At 44.0% G+C, this 18,298-nt stretch overlaps 1 protein-coding gene across 1 annotated transcript in view; it reads left to right on the top strand.

The window, feature by feature from the left end:
• The window catches only part of ANKS6 (ankyrin repeat and sterile alpha motif domain containing 6), a 119,964-nt gene that overhangs the window by 82,395 nt on the left and 19,271 nt on the right, over nucleotides 1–18,298 (top strand). Inside the window, exons 8-11 of the mRNA XM_068236656.1 lie at nucleotides 1,590–1,639; nucleotides 5,066–5,269; nucleotides 7,391–7,517; nucleotides 18,095–18,264. Coding sequence (XP_068092757.1) covers nucleotides 1,590–1,639; nucleotides 5,066–5,269; nucleotides 7,391–7,517; nucleotides 18,095–18,264 — 551 coding nt within the window. The remainder of the gene's footprint in view (nucleotides 1–1,589; nucleotides 1,640–5,065; nucleotides 5,270–7,390; nucleotides 7,518–18,094; nucleotides 18,265–18,298) is intronic.

The raw sequence follows: 18,298 nt of genomic DNA, 5'->3' as shown, positions 1-18,298 counted from the left end.
ACCAACATATTTTGCATACTATGAACAGATTGTGAAGCTAAGCTCTCATAATACATTGAGGTGGTAAAATTGGCCAATCAAAATTGGATGTGTGTGCCAAGTGAAAGTGTAAAATATGATGTATACAGCACGGCTGCAGTTCTATGAGTGACAGTGATAAGGTCTTCTCAATGAATATCTGATTACAGCACTGAAGCACTTTTAATACTGAGAGCATTTTAAAGTGGCACAGAGACAAATTAAATGCTGGAGTAAAGGATGGCATAAGTATCGAGTGGTGGCAGAGGCGGACATTAAAGAGGGAGGGAGGCAAAGACACATGGAGAGGGACAGAGGCAAATTTGGGTGGTAAAAGGCAAAGGCACATGGATGGAGGGGCAGGGCAGAGACACATGAAAAGGGATAGAGACACATGTAGGACAAGGGAGGGGAAAAAAAGCATGTGAGGTCCAGGGGCACATGGTAAGGGCATTGTACAGGCACATGGCCAGAGGGGCAGGTCAGGGGGGCTTGGAGGTAAAATGAAGCACATGTGAGCATATGAAGTCATATGGATTTGGAGGTCGGGGGATAGAGGCACATGAAAGGGGAGGGAGGAGGACCGAGATACATGATTGGAAGGGAGGAGGACACAGAAAAATATGGCGGGAGAAGCAGAGAGGCACATAGAGGAGGATAGAAATACATGTAGAGGGGCTGGAAGCAAAACAAACTAAGGTAAATTGAAAGGAAATGAGTTGGAGGGTCTGACACAGAACCACTCCAGCAGCAGTCCTTGATTGTGGTGACTGGGTCAACATGGCAGCATGGAATGAAATCGCCTACACCTACTCTCAGTTATATGTTGCAGTAATGTGAAGGTAGCTGATAATTCACTCATTTCCTTGTAATGACTGTGTACTGTTTTCTGACAGATTTACTGCCAGATTTTTTTTCCAACATGTCTGATCTGATTTCTGATCGATTTTTCGAATGATTTTTCATGGAAGTGAACGGAAAATCGATCGTAAATCAGATCGGACATGTTGGAAGTAATCAATCTGACAATAAATCTTTCAGAAAATTGCATTGTGTGTAACTAGCATTAGGCTAGCAACAAGGCCCCCTAGACAACTCCTAAAGTGGTCTCAACCTAAAGCATATGCCTTGGTTAGCTGGAGAGCAATCCAACCCTGATTTATTAAAACTGTTTTATTCTTTATAATTGCTTGATGTACCAAGACCGTAGGGCATTTTGCACTTGCGCTGGTTCTCCAGCTTTCATGGTGTGCTTTTGTTCTGTAAAGCTGCGTACACACACCAGAAGGCAGCCGATAACTACCGCCTTTGTAAAGGATCATGTGTACATCTAGAGTGTGTACAACATCCACCTGAGGTCACCTAAAGATCCCCTTCAAGCTACTCACTGAATACCTTGTATGGGTTTTGATGGGATAGGGTTCATTAGGGCTTTAAAAGTTATTTCTGGCTGTAGAGTTTAAATATGCTTTAATTACTTTGAAGTACAAGTGAGTGACTTTATTGATTTACTGTATTAATGCTTTATTGCTAAAATATAAGCTTCATCAGTGAAAATGTTTGGTTTTCAGGTTTGGGAAGCACAAAAACTGATAGTGATGACTTATTGTTAACTACAATGGTAAGTTACAACTTTTTTTAACAGTTCAAGTAAATTAATACTTTGCTAAGTATTTTGTGAATCAAGCCCTGTCTGTCCTGATATGTGACGGTCATATTGTGCACAGGATATTAACCATAAATGGTGTCAGAGTGTGTGTGTGTGTGTGTGTGTGTGTGTGTGTGTGTGTGTGTGTGTGTGTGTGTGTGTAAGGGGGTTGGGGGGGGGGGGTCTACAGACAGAACTACGGTAATTATCTGTATTTGCTAGTGTAGAGGATTAAAATATGACAGCGACTTGTTGTGGACACTATATTTCAGTGCCCCAGGGACAAACAGAGTTTAGAAACATTTGTGGTATATTTTGTGGTAGAGTACCTTCACCAGTGCTTTAACCTCTATATCTGAACGCAGGATGCATTCAGGTGTTTATAAATATTCACTTTTCCATACTGATGAAGAATCTAGGAACAACATCTCCAGCTATTAGGAAGGAACAGTGGTTGGGCTAGTTAATATAGAAAACTGCAAAATAAGTATTATAATACACAACATTTAGATTTTTCTTTCATTTGACTTATTGCCTTTCCATAAATGACACTGTATTACCTAAACTGAAAATATTTATATTACAATCTTATTATATTAGATGCTTAGGTTAAGATAAGACACAACATTTATATCACACTTTTCTCCTGGTGGACTCAAAGTGCCAAGATCATTAGGGGGCCTTGCCCAAAGACTCCTTGCTATTTTACATAGTGGTTTGAGCCGGGATTCAAACCCTACATAAAAAACACCCTTAACCAGTACGCTATCTCACTGACCCTAAAGGGGTATGTGCAGAAGGAAACAAGCTCAATGTACTGGCATAAGGAAGGGTCTAAGTGCCTATCGTAGTCTGCATTCCCATTCCTTACTTTGTGTGGAAAAGTGGCCACTGTAATGTGCTGCGAGTGGCAGCTGGAAAACTACATTCCCTGTCATCCTCAGCAGCCCTCACAATAGTGTTGGAAAAGTTAGATTGGCAGTGGGCATTTATGGGTGGGAACACTTTGACTTTAATAAAAGCTGCTATGTGTGTGAAATGTGTGGGTTTATGGACAGATTGTGGTGACTTCTAGGAAGCCTTGCAGTCTTTTCAGCAGTGAGCCCTATCAGGCAGACAGGGCATAACTTTGAAAGTGCTGAATAGGAAATATATTAAGGATACTAGTCCAAAGACTGTCTCTACCAGAAGTCTGGCAGAAACTCTATAATTCTGTGATAAAGGATGCTTTGTTTTGATGCTGCTACTTAATATTCCCCTTAGCAGATTTCCACTGTTGCACTTTTTCTACTCCTTTTTTTTTTCATCCTCCTTTTAACTTAAAGGGCACCTGAACTGAGAGGGATATGGAGGCTGCCAGATTTATTTCCTTTAAAACAATACTAGTTGCCTGGCATCCTGCTGATCATTTTGGCAGCAGACATGTCTGAATCTCACACCTGAATCAAGCATGCAGGATATCCAGACTTCAGTCAGACCCAGAAAAGAGCATGCTCCTGTTCTGCATGCTCCTATTCTGCATGCTCATTCTTCATCTATTGCCTAAAAGGATTAGAAGCAAAGGATCAGCAGGACAGCCAGGCAATCTGGATTGTTTAAAAATCATAATGTCAGCTGCCATATCCCTCTCACTTTAGGTGTGTTATAACTTCCCATGTTATTATCTTTTTTTCTTTATGTTTTCACTCATTTCTTTCCCTTTCTGTTGTCTTTTTTTCTCTGTGTTTCTTATTCTGCTACATTGATTAAGGTGTGGTGCTTACATGGTGGTTTTCCACAATCTGGCCCCCACAGTCAGGGACATTGGTACCCACCAGGGATACATTTGTACAGGTGAGCCACCTCTCCCATACATATGCTTTTTTTGTGCCGCATATATTGTTGATCTTTGATTTATTCATGCATAAATTTCACCAACATGTCATAGGTAGCTTGATTGGATGACCTGATCTCTGTCTATCTCTCTTTCTGTTTGTTGTTGGTTTTATGGTTGTTATTTGTTCATACTTTGCTCTGATATGACTTCATATCCATTGTGGGCCTGAAACATTGTGGGCCTGAAACATTACTGTATTATGTAAAGAATAAAGGTTTATCATTATCATTTAGTACCGGATGAATTTTACAGGCCTGTTTATAAAGAATTACAGATTATCACTTCTTTTCTCACTTATTTTAAAAATCAGATTGTCTCTTATTGCCATAGTTATAAAGGTGTGATCTAATTAGTCACAATGGTTACCAGCGCTTTGATTGCCTATTGTAGTTACCCCAAAGTCTGTAGCTTTGTTCACTACAATGGGGTTTCAGATTATGTTTGATGAAACCAAAAATACTTGCCCACCATTGGCTTCTGTTACTGAAAAGAAACATCCTGCTTTCTACTCTGCTAAACAGAAGGCAGTACCGTTCACTACTTTTGCAAATTCTGTGTGGTGGTCTGTTACCGTAAGAGGCATTCAGACTGATTACCCCTTCATAAATATTGCAATCGTCACTTTATTATTAATAATTAACTGCGGTAGTGAAAAATCATAGGCAATTGTGATGCTGGCCTAGCATTTAAAGCTCACCTCAAATCTAAACTGAAGTTGTTCATTTCAGAAAGCAAAAAATAAATATCACTTTTTGCACTGCAGTTTCAAATAAAACAAATAAAAAAGCCTTTTAGCTGGCCTTGCCTGCAGCTGTACATCTATCCATACATATACAAGACAGCTATACTGTCTGGCTTTCCTAATTATGAAGTAAGGTCTTGATATTCCACTTCCTGTGAAGTATGACACCGCAGGCTGTGACAGCACAGTAACTGACACAAGCTCCGGCCTACTCTTGTTCATAGAACTGAATATGGATGAGGTGAGGGATAAAATGTGCACTTTAAGAAACAAATGTGCAAACTGTTCCCATATCCCACTGCCTCTGCCATGGCCATTTGCCACCACCTCAAGTCAATATTTTTTTATTTTTATAGTTCTTCCTACTTTATGAATCAGTGTGGGAATTCAATTCATTTTTTGGCTTTAGTTTATTACCACTTTTATAAATGCATGGTGATCTTAAAAAAATTGCCACTCATGCATAAAAAACTATGGTAATCTAAACACCTTTATGACTAGGCCCTTTAAATTTTGGATAAAGAAATAATTGTTTTCTGGTAATCTGCAAACCGCTACTTTTATGAGTAAGCCCTTTAAATTGTTGAAAAAACAATAATTGTTTCTCCAGTAGCTCTCTGCAGAAGCTATTTGCTTCTGTTGCTATTACTTCTTAGGAAAGTCAGTTTTTATTTAATCTTCCTGAAATTGCAAGTAATGAACGACAATTGCACTGCGTGATAGTTTTAGGGACAACGTGACAAACTATAACACTTGATAATTTTTTTTTTATTTTTCATAGCTAAAGAATGGTGCACCCTTTTCTAAACTCCCCAATGAAAAGCTAAAGGCTGTGATTCCACCATTCCTGCCTCCCTCAAACTTTGAGCTGTGGAATTCTGATAGATCCCGGATCAGTAGAGATGGGAAACTGGACCAGACCCGAACATCTCTGCCTCCACGATTGTCAAAGCCCAGTTTTAACAGCAGTGGGAATTCTGACATTGTAAGTATAATAAATATATGACACATGCAGTCATGATAGGGAAGAATCACAGAAATGTATTTTAACTGGTATATGTTTGTATTAAAGACTAAAGTCAACTAAAATAGAAGCTTCTGCTTATGGCTGGTGCCTGTTATATAGTTTTGGCCCCTGAAGAGTGATATCAGTTTCACCAGAGTTCCCAAAACAGCCTGTAGCCCAGTAATGACTATACAGTGCTTTATTGCTAGTATTTTGTATATGTCCCCTTCTGGATTCCTTCTGATATTGCACACGAGAGAATGACACTATTTTTCATTTGAGGACTACAGCTTTTTTCCATTCCTGGATGTCAAATGTTTCAACTGCTTGTTAGTTATGAAGTTGTTTATGCAACCTATCCAGCTGAGTATTCATAACCTTACAGACGGAAATGTACTTGACCTATCAGCAGGGCTAAAGTTTCTACAAAAAAATGCACTTTTGTCACATCTTATCTTATCTTATTTCAACTATATTTCTTGTTATTTTTCGATAAATCCTTTTTTAAGGTGCGTATATACCTTTGACTTGTGTCGTCCGTCAGGGATCAGTACCTGATCCCCTTAGGCGACATTGCTGGGCCAGCCAGTACAGTCGCGTGTCAGCTGGCGATGCATATTGTTGGTATGCGGGGCGGACGGAGCGGTGCATGCATAACATCAAGCGGTGGAGCGGCGGGTTTATTCCCTGAAAGCTTATTTGGTGATTGCAGGGATCTGCAACCCATCCTTGTGAGTATAAAACGATATACTTACAATCACTCCTATAACTAATGATGCTGCACTATTAGGCTCCTGGTCTCTCTAGGTGTTCCTGGAATCTACCACATGAAACACCATGGGTAGGAAACACAGGGGGTAGGAGGGATGGAATCACTGGCCATACAGCACAAGTTGGGGGGATTCAGAATGAATGGGTCACTATGCATGGGAGGAAGGGGGGGGGGGCATATGGTTGGGCATGGTCCCAGGATTTTATAGTGGTGTCGTTATAACCTATTCCGTATTAATACACTTTAGTCATTTTCTTTCTCAGGTCTACCAGAATATTATTTGATTCAAGTATGATGAACTGCCTGTTAAAACAGTTAAAGGGACTCCGAGCAGTACAGAAACTATGGAAAGATGCATATCATTTTAAAGCTCTCTTTCTCCTCTTCCCAATGATATATAAACCACCGCCCTACGCCTTTTAGTTTTTGTTATTTTCACGATCGAAATTGCCGCGGCCGCGATTTTGATCGTGAAAATAGAAAAAACTAAAAGGCGTAGGGTGACGATTTAGGTGTCGTCAGAAAGAGGAGAAAGAGAGCTTTAAAATGATATCCATCTTTCCATAGTTACATTGTATTACACATCATTTTAAAGCTCTCTTTCTCCTCTTTCTGACGACACATAAACCGCTGCCCTACGCCTTTTAGTTTTCTTTATTTTCGCGATCGAAATCGCGGCCGTGGCAATTTCGATCGCGAAAATAGCGAAAACTAAAAGGCGTAGGGAGGCGGTTTATATATCATTGGAAAGAGGAGAAAGAGAGCTTTAAAATGATCCATAGTTTCTGCACTGCTCGGAGTCCCTTTAACTAGGGTTGATAGCAACCAAGTTTGGGCATGTCTATTATTATGGTGTATTGTCTTACATTGCCTTTCATATTCTGCTAAAGGCCTGGGCACACTGCCACATTGGTGTGATGATGTCAGTAAGGAGTGTGCAATATGCAGTTATACTGTGGTAGCAAAATAAGAAAAATAATACCTTACCTCCTCACTTTCATTTTTATTTTTTCTAAAATAAATACACTTTTAATTGTTCAATGTGATGTACAAAATTACTGTAACATATGAAATTGGGGTTAGGAGAGGAAAGAAGAATATTATGATTAGGAATGTCCTTCCTGCCCACTCTGCACAGGTTGGGATTATTTGCACAGGCAGTTGGTTACACTCTGTAAACTTGATAAAGAACAACTGACCACCTGTAAACTCCCCAGATAGTTGTCCTTTGAGGAGCTAGTGTAGAAATTCTTGAATATTATGCGAATTTCATAAGGCACCGTATGTGCACAGATTTAGGCTTCTAACTTTGTTATAAATTCCTCCAGACTTCAGTCAGCAGAACACAAAGAACAGTTAAATTTCCATCCTTGCCAAGAAGCCCAGCATCCCCTTCCAATTCAGGAAATTTCAATCACTCACCACATTCTTCTGGAGGTGCCAGCAGTGTCGCAGGTACTCCTTTCACCTTCATTTTACTGTACCTCTTTTTAAGCATGCCTAGCAGTGTCTCATGTACTCTTTGATTTTGCCTTGATTTTATCTGCATTTAACTGTACCTCTACTTTAAAGGAATACTTAAGTAAAAAAAAAAATATTTTTACTCACCTGGGGCATCCCTCAGCCCCCTGAAGCTGTATGGTGCCCTCGCAGCCTCGCTCCGATCCTCCTGTCCCCGCCGGCGGCTACTTCCGGGTTCGGCGACAGCCGCCGACAGGCTGGGAACGCGAGTGATTCTCCGCGTTCCCAGCCGCTATATCACCCTCTATGCTGCTATAGCGTATATGTCAGATTTCTACTAACTACTGTAAGTGACAGCAAAATAGGAGAAAAGTATTTGTTTATCTTTGCACATATTTTACAATTTTTCGCCATAGTGCCCCTTTAAAGAGAATCTGTACTCTAAAATTCTTATAATAAAAAGCATACCATTCTATTTATTATGTTCTCCTGGGCCCCTCTGTGCTGTTTCTGCCTCTCCCTGCTGCAATCCTCAGAATCAGAATCAGAATCATATTTATTTCGCCAAGTGCGGTGGTTGCCGCACCCGGAATTGTTTGTGGTACACATCGGCATGTAGTATAGTACAAGTGCATAGTGCAGGGAGAAAATAAAGAGAGAAGAAATTTACAAAGAGAAAGTCATTGACCATAGTAGTGCAAAAAACAAAACAAAAACAGCAAACATGCAATGAGCAAACATAAAATAAGACTATACAAGCTATTTTGGCCTAGGTGACAGTCATCCTAGGGGGCTACGCTGTGTGCTGGCTTGTAATTGCCAGTTTTAGGCAGTGTTTACAAACAAAACATGGCTGCTAACCAGAGTGTGATAGGCTGGGAGGAGCTCAGTCTGTGACTCACACAGAGCCTGCAGGGTGCATGGAGAGGGTGTGTATAGCTTGTATCCTATCACAAGCAGACCAGCACATTTCTGCCTGAGTGCCTGAGCCTAACAAAGCCGTCAGAGGAAAGAAGATTATATTATATAACAGAGATAATACAGCCAATAAAGCTGAGAATTTTGTTACAGAGTCTCTTTAAGATTGTAAATTAGGTGTGGTTAAAACTAATCATACACTTTTGCTCACGGTGGCTGCAATACTTTAGTTAAATCTGGTTTCTTTAAAGTGAGAGGGATATGGAGACTGCCATATTTATTTTCTTTTAAACAATATCAGTTGCTTGGCATACACCTCTGATACAAGCATGCAGCTAATCCAGTCAGACTTGAGACAGAAACATCTGATCTGCATGCTTGTCTATGGCTTTAAGTATCAAGAGACAGAGGCTCAGCAGGATGCCAGACAATCTGCATTGTTTAACCCCCTTGGCATTATGATTACAGATTTTAGGGCCTAAAAGCGGTGCAATTTTTTTTGCATGATTTTAGACCTTAAAACTGGGAAAAAAATCATGCTGCTAGGGAGATCCGAAGCAGCCCAGCTCTCACTCAGCTCCCTGGGATCCAGCGATGCAGTTTTCCCTCCGTCCTTTGGGTGGTGCTGTAACCCTGTAGTGAGAGCGCAGTCTGTCGTCGTCATGACAGCCGGCGATCTCACTAGGGGGATTCAGAGCCTCCATGGAGAGGAATAAGAATGGCAGCCCACATTGGGATCCTCCAGGAGGTGAGTTAAAACGCCCGCTGTGGGCATTGCTCTTTATAGACTTCCCGGCGGCTACCACGAGTCCAGCTTGGGATAACCACTCCTGGCTTGTTTTTTCCACCTTAATCTGGATTTGTGATTACTGCTAAGAAGGTTAAAATGAAATAAATATGTCAGCCTCCATATCCCTCTCTGGCCTGGAACCCACTAGAAAGTGCAAAACGATATCGCAATTGCTAGTGATAGCATTTTGCAATCGATTTTGGGAGCGCTTTCTCTGCTCCTGTACAACTCATTTGAATGGAAACGCTCCCAAAATGCTGCATGTCCTGCAATTGCGATTTCCCTAAACGCAATCGCTCTAGTGGAATCTGTCCTAACCATTTACATTGGCAGAGCGTTTAGGGAAATCGTTAGCAATTTAAAGCGCTTCCTAAACGCTCAAAAAAACGCTCTAGTGGTTTCCAAGCCTCAGGTGTGCTTTAAGGATGTAGCCTTAAAACCAGATTATTATCTTTATTTTATCTATTATCTTCAGTTACCTTATTGATTTTATGAGAGTACCATTCTTAACCACTTGAGGACCTAGCCTTTACCCCCCCTTAACCACTTGAGGACCTAGGGCTTTCTACCCCTTAAGGACCGGCCACTTTTTTTCCATTCAGACCACTGCAGCTTTCACGGTTTATTGCTCGCTCATACAACCTACCACCTAAATGAATTTTGGCTCCTTTTCTTGTCACTAATAAAGCTTTCTTTTGGTGTGATTTGATTGCTCCTGCGATTTTTACTTTTTATTATATTCAGCAAAAAAGACATGAATTTTGGCAAAAAAATGATTTTTTTAACTTTCTGTGCTGACAGTTTTCAAATAAAGTAAAATTTCTGTATACATGCAGCGCGAAAAATGTGGACAAACATGTTTTTGATTAAAAAAAAACCATTCAGCGTATATTTATTGGTTTGGGTAAAAGTTATAGCGTTTACAAACTATGGTGCAAAAAGTGAATTTTCCCATTTTCAAGCATCTATGACTTTTCTGACCCCCTGTCATGTTTCATGAGGGACTAGAATTCCAGGATAGTATAAATACCCCCCAAATGACCCCATTTTGGAAAGAAGACATCCCAAAGTATTCACTGAGAGGCATAGTGAGTTCATAGAAGATATTATTTTTTGTCACAAGTAAGCGGAAAATGACACTTTGTGACAAAAAAAAGAAAAAAAAAAAGTTTCCATTTCTTCTAACTTGCGACAAAAAAAAATGAAATCTGCCACGGACTCACCATGCCCCTCTCTGAATACCTTGAAGGGTCTACTTTCCAAAATGGGGTCATTTGTGGGGTGTGTTTACTGTCCTGACATTTTGGGGGGTGCTAAATTGTAAGCACCCCTGTAAAGCCTAAAGGTGCTCATTGGACTTTGGACCCCTTAGCGCAGTTAGGCTGCAAAAAAGTGCCACACATGTGGTATTGCCGTACTCAGGAGAAGTAGTATAATGTGTTTTGGGGTGTATTTTTACACATACCCATGCTGGGTGGGAGAAATATCTCTGTAAATGACAATTTTTTAATTTTTTTTACACACAATTGTCCATTTACAGAGTTATTTCTCCCACCCAGCATGGGTATGTGTAAAAATACACCCCAAAACACATTATACTACTTCTCCCGAGTACGGCGGTACCACATGTGTGGCACTTTTTTACACCCCAAGTACGCTAAGGGGCCCAAAGTCCAATGAGTACCTTTAGGATTTCACAGGTCATTTTGCGACATTTGATTTCCAGACTCCTCCTCACGGTTTAGGGCCCCTAAAATGCCAGGGCAGTATAGGAACCCCACAAATGACCCCATTTTAGAAAGAAGACACCCCAAGGTATTCCGTTAGGAGTATGGTGAGTTCATAGAAGATTTTATTTTTTGTCACAAGTTAGTGGAAAATGACACTTTGTGAAAAAAACAATAAAAATCAATTTGAACTCACCATACTCCTAACGGAATACCTTGGGGTGTCTTCTTTCTAAAATGGGGTCATTTGTGGGGTTCCTTTACACATACCCATGCTGGGTGGGAGAAATAACTCTGTAAATGGACAATTGTGTGTAAAAAAAATCAAAAGATTGTCATTTACAGAGGTATTTCTCCCACCCAGCATGGGTATGTGTAAAAATACACCCCAAAACACATTGTACTACTTCTCCCGAGTACGGCGATACCACATGTGTGGCACTTTTTTGCACCCTAACTGCTCTAAGGGGCCCAGAGTCCAATGAGTACCTTTAGGCTTTACAGGGGTGCTCACAATTTAGCACCCCGCCCACTTGCCAGGACAGTTAACAAACCCCACAAATGACCCCATTTTGGAAAGAATACACAACAAGGTATTCCATGAGGGTAATGGTGAGGTCATTGAAAATTTTATTTTTTGTCACAAGTAAACGGAAAATGACACTTTGTTAAAAAAAAAATTCTGCTAACTTGTGACAAAAACTAAAATCTTTTATGAACTCACCGTGCACCTCACATAATACTTTAGGGTGTCCTCTTTCCAAAATGGGGTCATTTGTGGAGTCTGTCCTGGCATTTTAGGGTCTCTGCAATCATTACATGTATGGCCAGTATTAGGAGTTTCTGCTATACTCCTTATATTGGGTATACAAGTAATGCACTCTGGGCTGAAAGGAAAAATGAACGGCAAGCATACCTTGCTCCACATCAATGGCAGATCTTCCTCCACATCAATGGCAGTGATAACCTCAGGAGAGAGACACCCCGTGCCACCCTGCACTCAGGGTGAGCCACCAACTTATGTGACTGGGCCTCAGAACTTTAGTATACAGCATTATGCCTGTAGGATACAGCAATATGCCTGCCAATAGAGATGACTCTGTGTGGCATTAAAGCATCATCATAGGCCCAAATCACATATAAACCGGGGGTGTCCACACTCAAGGGAAATTCAAACATGCCGTCTTATATCGCCAACCCAGGACAGATCAGCAATATCAAGCATGGAAACCGATCCTTCTTCCCACTTTTATGCTTACCCGTTTGGTCTTCAAGCTTACCTCTCCTCTCCCTGCGACAATGTGCAAAAGACCACTGAGTGTGTGCCTACTCCTGTGTCTGGAGTTCCCTAGGTTCTAATAGTGTACCTGCTCGTGGTACCTTTCAAAACACGGCCCTATGCATAGGCCAGGCTGGTCAGGACAGCGGGGACAATAAAAACTGGTGTCATTCCTTCTTCCAGTCCTGCTGCAGACACGACAACGTTTTCTTCGGATGCGTTGACCTGGGGCACACGGAATCTGATAGGCGTAATGCCTACCATGCAGTCGGCTAGTTGCATCTGGGGAGGGGGCCTGGCACCTCCTGGATACAGGATGTCCAGAATGATCTGTTCCTGAAATTGGAGGAAAGATCCAGTTCTCCCAGCCTTACTGTAGAGAACAAAGCTGTTGTAAACTGCCAATTGAATCAGATAAAAAGACACTTTCTTATACCAGCGTCTTGTTTTCCGGGTCATTAAATAGGGCGCTAACCTCTGGTCATTGAAGTCCACCCCTCCCATGTTGACATTATATTCGTGGACGACAAGGGGCTTTTCAATGACCTTAGTTGCCCGTTGAATTTGGACTGTCGTGTCTGTGTGAATGGTGGACAGAAAGTAAACGTCCCTCTTGTCCCTCCATTTCACCGCGAGCAGGTCTTCAGTACGCAAGGCGGCCCTCTGCCCCCGTTCAAGTCTGGTGGTAATGAGCCGTTGGGGGAAGCCCTGGCGACTAGGCCGCGCAGTGCCACAGCATCGGATTCCTTCTAACTTTAAGTGCTGAAAGAGGGCCACACTTGTGTAATAATTGTCCACAAAAAGATGGTACCCCTTCTGGAACAAGGGTGACACCAAGTCCCACACAACCTTTCCACTGCTCCCCAGGTAGTCAGGGCATCCGACCGGCTCCAATCCTAAAACGACATGTATAGCCTGTGGCCCTTTCACAGAGCTTATACAGTTTCACCCAAACCGGGCGCGCTTGCTTGGGATGTACTGTTTGATGCCAAGGCGCCCGGTAAAGCGTAAGAGGGACTCGTCTACGCAGATGTTCTGTTCAGGGATATAAGCATCTGCAAATGTTGAGGACAGGTGGTCTATGAGGGGCCGAATTTTGTGGAGCCGGTCATAAGCAGGGTCTCCCTTTTCATGACAGGTTTCGTCGTCGTTAAAGTGCAGGAAGCGCAGGATGGACTCAAATCGTGTCCTGGACATGGCAGCAGGGTACAAGGGAACATGATGTACTGGGTTCGTAGACCAATACGACCGCAATACATTTTGTTTCATTAGTCCCAAGTGAAGGATAAGGGTCAAAAAGATTTTAATGTCGGAAACTTGGACTGGTTTCCACCCGAAAGGCTGGGCATACATGCTCTCCGGGTGCTCGGTGATGAATTGTGTGGCTTTACGGTTGGTCTCAACCACAATTAAGTCCAAGAGAACCTGGGTGATGAACAGCTGCAAAAATTCTAGGGCCGTTCCTAGATGAGCTGTCGCCACCTGGACTCCAGACTGGGCGGTGAAAGGGGGCACTACGGGTGCGGCGGAATCAGGGGATTGCCAATCTGGTTGTGCCAGCACCTCTGGGAGTCTATGGGTACTACGGGCCCGTCTTCTTCTTGGTGGCTGCGACAGGGGTACTACTGCACTTGCCACCGTACCAGTTTCAACTTCCATACTGACGCTCACCACTTCGCCAGGGTCTACGGAAGCACTGGCACTAAGTCCAGGAGATGCTGCGCTGCTGGTGCCTGCCTCACCAAGAAAACTATCAACAGCGCTAGCACCACCCTGCTGCCCTTGAGTCGGATCCTGCGCCACCTGCGGTCTAACGACTTGGGGTCTGGTACGCCTGGCTCTAGCCGGGACCATAGCCTCGTCATCACTATCGGTCAGGGAACCACTGCTTTCTACAGGTTCAAATTCGGACCCGGAAGATTCGACGGATGATTCTTCCCAAAAGAACTCATCCGACTGGTCCATGTACCTGTATACCTCGTCATCGGAAAGCCCCCTTCTTGCCATTTTGGATTGCTAAATTTATGGGGTTTTCCTCCGAGACTACCCAGAAAAAAAGAGCACCTACCTAGCAAAAAGGGAGTATTTGAGAGGTATTGGGGTTGGTGGGAAGTGGGGTCTCAGAGGCAATCAAACAATCACGGGACAATCAAATACAATTACAGCACAATCGACTCCAATCACAGCACAATCAAATCTGATGCACTCGGAAGGTGATGGGGGGAGGGTGGGATTGGGTGTGGCGGGAAGTGGGGTCTCAGGCAATCAAACAATCACGGGGCAATCGAAGCCGATCACGGGACAATCAAATACAATTACAGCACAATCGACTCCAATCACAGCACAATCAAATCTGATGCACTCGGAAGGTGATGGGGGGAGGGTGGGATTGGGTGTGGCGGGAAGTGGGGTCTCAGGCAATCAAACAATCACGGGGCAATCGAAGCCGATCACGGGACAACGGGACAATCAAATACAATTACCGCACAATCGACTCCAATCACAGCACAAGCAAATCTGATGCACTCGGAAGGTGGTGGTTGGAGGTGGTGGGGGGGAGGGTGGGGTTAGGTGTGGTGGGGGGGGGAGGGTGGGGTTGGGTGTGGTGGGAAGTGGGGTCTCAGGCAATCAAACAATCACGGGACAATCGAAGCAGATCACGGGACAATCAAATACAATCGCAGCACAATCAAATACAAGCGCAGCACAATCGAATACAAGCGCAGCACGGTCAAATACAATGCACTTGGACGGTGATTAGGGGGGGGGGGGGGGGGGTCTGAGGGCGATTTGAGGGGATGGGGGGTTGATCAGGAGCCTGCACGGGGCAGACTGAGTCCTGATCTGATGAGAGGCAGACACAGGGGGTTACTGATCAAAGATCAGTTAGTGATTGCTGGGGAGGACAGATGTAAACAAAGAGCAGGGGATGTAATCAGAAGGGGGGTATGAGGGCAATCGAGGGCCTGGGCAGGTGATCGGTTACCCCCGCGGGGCAGTTAGGGTCTGCTCTGATGGGTGGGGGTGCTGAGGGGTGATGGACAGGTGATAGACAGGTGATCAGAGGGGGATCAGAGGGGGATCAGAGGGTAAGGTAGCTGTATACAGATGTATACAGTATACAGGGGGGTAGTCTGGGATGGGGTCTGGGGGTGATCTAAAGGTAGGGGGGGGATCAGGGGTGACTAGGAGGCAGTTAGGGACCTAAACTAAGAAACAGTGTCGCTAGTTAGTGGTAGGTGGGGGGGGTGGGGGTTTTATAGGGGTGCAAGGGTGCTGGGCAGGGGTCTGCTGGGGTGATCAGGGGGGCTATGAGGCCTGGGGTGGGTGATCAGGGGGCTGCTGTGGCAAAAAACGCTGTTTGGCAAGTACTTACTAAATGCTTCCTCCTCGCTAGTGGTCTCTGCAACAATGAGACCACGAGGCGAGGAGGAAGCATGTATAAGGCACTTTGTTTACTTAACAAAGTGCCTTATACTTTCTGATTGGTGGATCCCCGAGATCCCTCCGCTCGCCGGCGCTGCTAAGTGGCCGGCGAGCAGAGGCAAAATGCCGGGCTTCCGAATCCCGGCGGAGGATCGCGTCACGGATGACGCGATCGCTCCGCCCATGCCCATACAAGGACCGCCGCATTTTGTCAATACGGCGGTCCTTGCGGCTTCTACTTCCCGGCCGCCATTTGTCTATACGGCGGTCGGGAAGTAGTTAAGGACCAGCGCTGTTTTTTCAGATCTGTGCTGGGTGGGCTCTACAGCCCCCAGCACAGATCAAGTGACAGGCAGAGCGACCAGATCGCCCCCCTTTTTTCCCCACTAGGGGGATGACATGCTGGGGGGGTCTGATCGCTCCTGCATGCTGTGGATGGCGGGAGGGGGGGGGCACCTCAAAGCCCCCTCCACCGCAAGATTCCCCCTCTCCCTCTCCTCCCTCCCTGCCCAAGAGATCGGAGGCTGCACAGGAACGGATCTGTCCTGTGCAGCCTCTAACAGGCTCCCCGCTGTCATGCGACAGCGATCCCCGGCCGCTGATTGGCCGGGGATCGCTGATCTACTACAACGCTGCTACTGCAGCAGCGTTGTAAAAATGTAAACAAAGCGGATTATTTCCGCTTGTGTTTACATTTAGCCTGCGAGCCGCGATCGGCGGCCCGCAGGCTATTCACGGAGCCCCCCGCCGTGAAATGACAGGAAACAGCCGCTCGTGCGAGTGGCTGCTTCCTGATTAATTAGACTGCAGCCGGCGACGCAGATCTGCGTCGCTGGTCCTGCAGCTGCCACTTTGCCGACGCGCGTTATGAGTGCGCGGTCGGCAAGTGGTTAAAGCTGATGTCAGCAAGTCCGTCTCTACACTGATTAAAAAAACGGCTTTGTCTTGTTAATAACTAACATTTTCAATATCATCAGGTGGCTTATAACATTTCTTTTAGTGTAGAATGTAGTCATACAGTTAAGTGTATGGTGAATTAAAGTTTTGTCATCTGCCTGTTATGCAGAGAGTATTGTTAAGAATTTACTACAGCATTGGTACTCTGACAAAGTCCATTCAGTTCATGGTTAAAAATTAAACCATTTATGAGCGCACATTTAGAAATGTGTAAATTCCATGCATAGATACATGTTCTTCCAAAAGCATCTTATAAGTAGGAGAAATACTGTAATTTACAATCCCCTAACGTGCCATCACATTACTTTCACTTTGTAAGTGGTTATAAAACAGAATAGTTAGAGCAGTAATTTACTGCTGTGATTCATGGTGTTATCCCTGCAGTTCTCCAAGCATTTATTTTTGCACTTATAAAACCACAATGAATAATAGAGCAGCAGTTCATTGCAATGATCAGTGAAGCTGTTGAGTTGCATTAGTGAATGACTTTCAGGCCCCTTTTATACTTGCATTGCAAGTGTGGGCTACGTTACCTTGTATTACTGCAGGTGAATGCATACTTACTTAACCCATCTTGCCGGAAGTGTTCATCCTGCCACAATCCCAATGCACAGCCTGCAGCGTGTTACTGCAAGCACCGTGCTTAACGCACAATGTTTGGAGTAATAGAAGTCAGTGGGTGATGCATTGAGAACGACGGAGTGCGTTGTGCATGTGTGGACCAACCGTAATCCCGACGACATACTTCCTGTCTAGCGGAGTACGTCACTGAGTCGAAGGCGGTGCTATGCTTATGATCCTGTTGGCGCGCTCTAACATAATGCATTGCCCTTCAGACTAACAGAAGTGCGCGCCCACCGGGACAGGTGAGTTGTTAATCTGCCAAAGACTCTGCAGGGGCTCCAGGAAGCAACAGTTAAGTTGTGGGGAGACACACTGGGGGGAACCTACAAGCTCTGGGGTCCTGGGGCAATTGTCCCCTTTGCCTCTGTGGTAGCGCCGGCTCAGTCCTCGGTGTATAGCTTATTGCAAGAAAGGATCAGAGAGGAGCATTCTCATAGAGTAAAATAACCTCAGTTTATTGGAAAACCTGCTAAAATTGCACTTACAATGTATTAATGAAAACAAGCTTACAAAAGCCTGCACAGACACGGACTGAATCCAAAAAGCCGTCCAGCCGTGGCCAGCCATAGGATCAGCAATACTTGATGTTTAGGCAGTATTATTTTATATGTGCTTTATTGTCTATTGTTGACCGTTGTTGCCTCAGTAACATATCGTCAGTGTAAATTAAGTGAGAAGTCCCAGTGGGATTCCCTCATGCTGCTTTGATAATCTCAAAAAGGGATGTCTTACAAGCCATCATTTTTTGAGAGATTTTTGTCATGTAATGTCAGCCATATATGGATTTTAGGAAATATTTGTATATCTCAGTGATACTAATATATATGTATTTTCTGCCTGTTGTCCTAAGGTGGGAGTGCAGACAATGTCTTGTCTCAAATTGCTGCACAAAGAAAAAAAGCAGCCAGCTTGTGTGAACAGAAGAAATCACCCATAAATAGTTCTGTGACTATGCCCTGCGGTCCCACGGCGACTGAGCAGCAGAGTGTCCTTCCTGCTAGCAATGGACATATACCAAAGGTGACCTGCTTGCTTATTCCATAATACCTTCTCC

Source organism: Hyperolius riggenbachi, chromosome 5 (assembly GCF_040937935.1).
Source record: "Hyperolius riggenbachi isolate aHypRig1 chromosome 5, aHypRig1.pri, whole genome shotgun sequence".
NCBI classification, from domain to species: domain Eukaryota; kingdom Metazoa; phylum Chordata; class Amphibia; order Anura; family Hyperoliidae; genus Hyperolius; species Hyperolius riggenbachi.
Note: the sequence above shows the minus strand (reverse complement) of the source record. Positions and strands in the feature narration are given on the sequence as shown.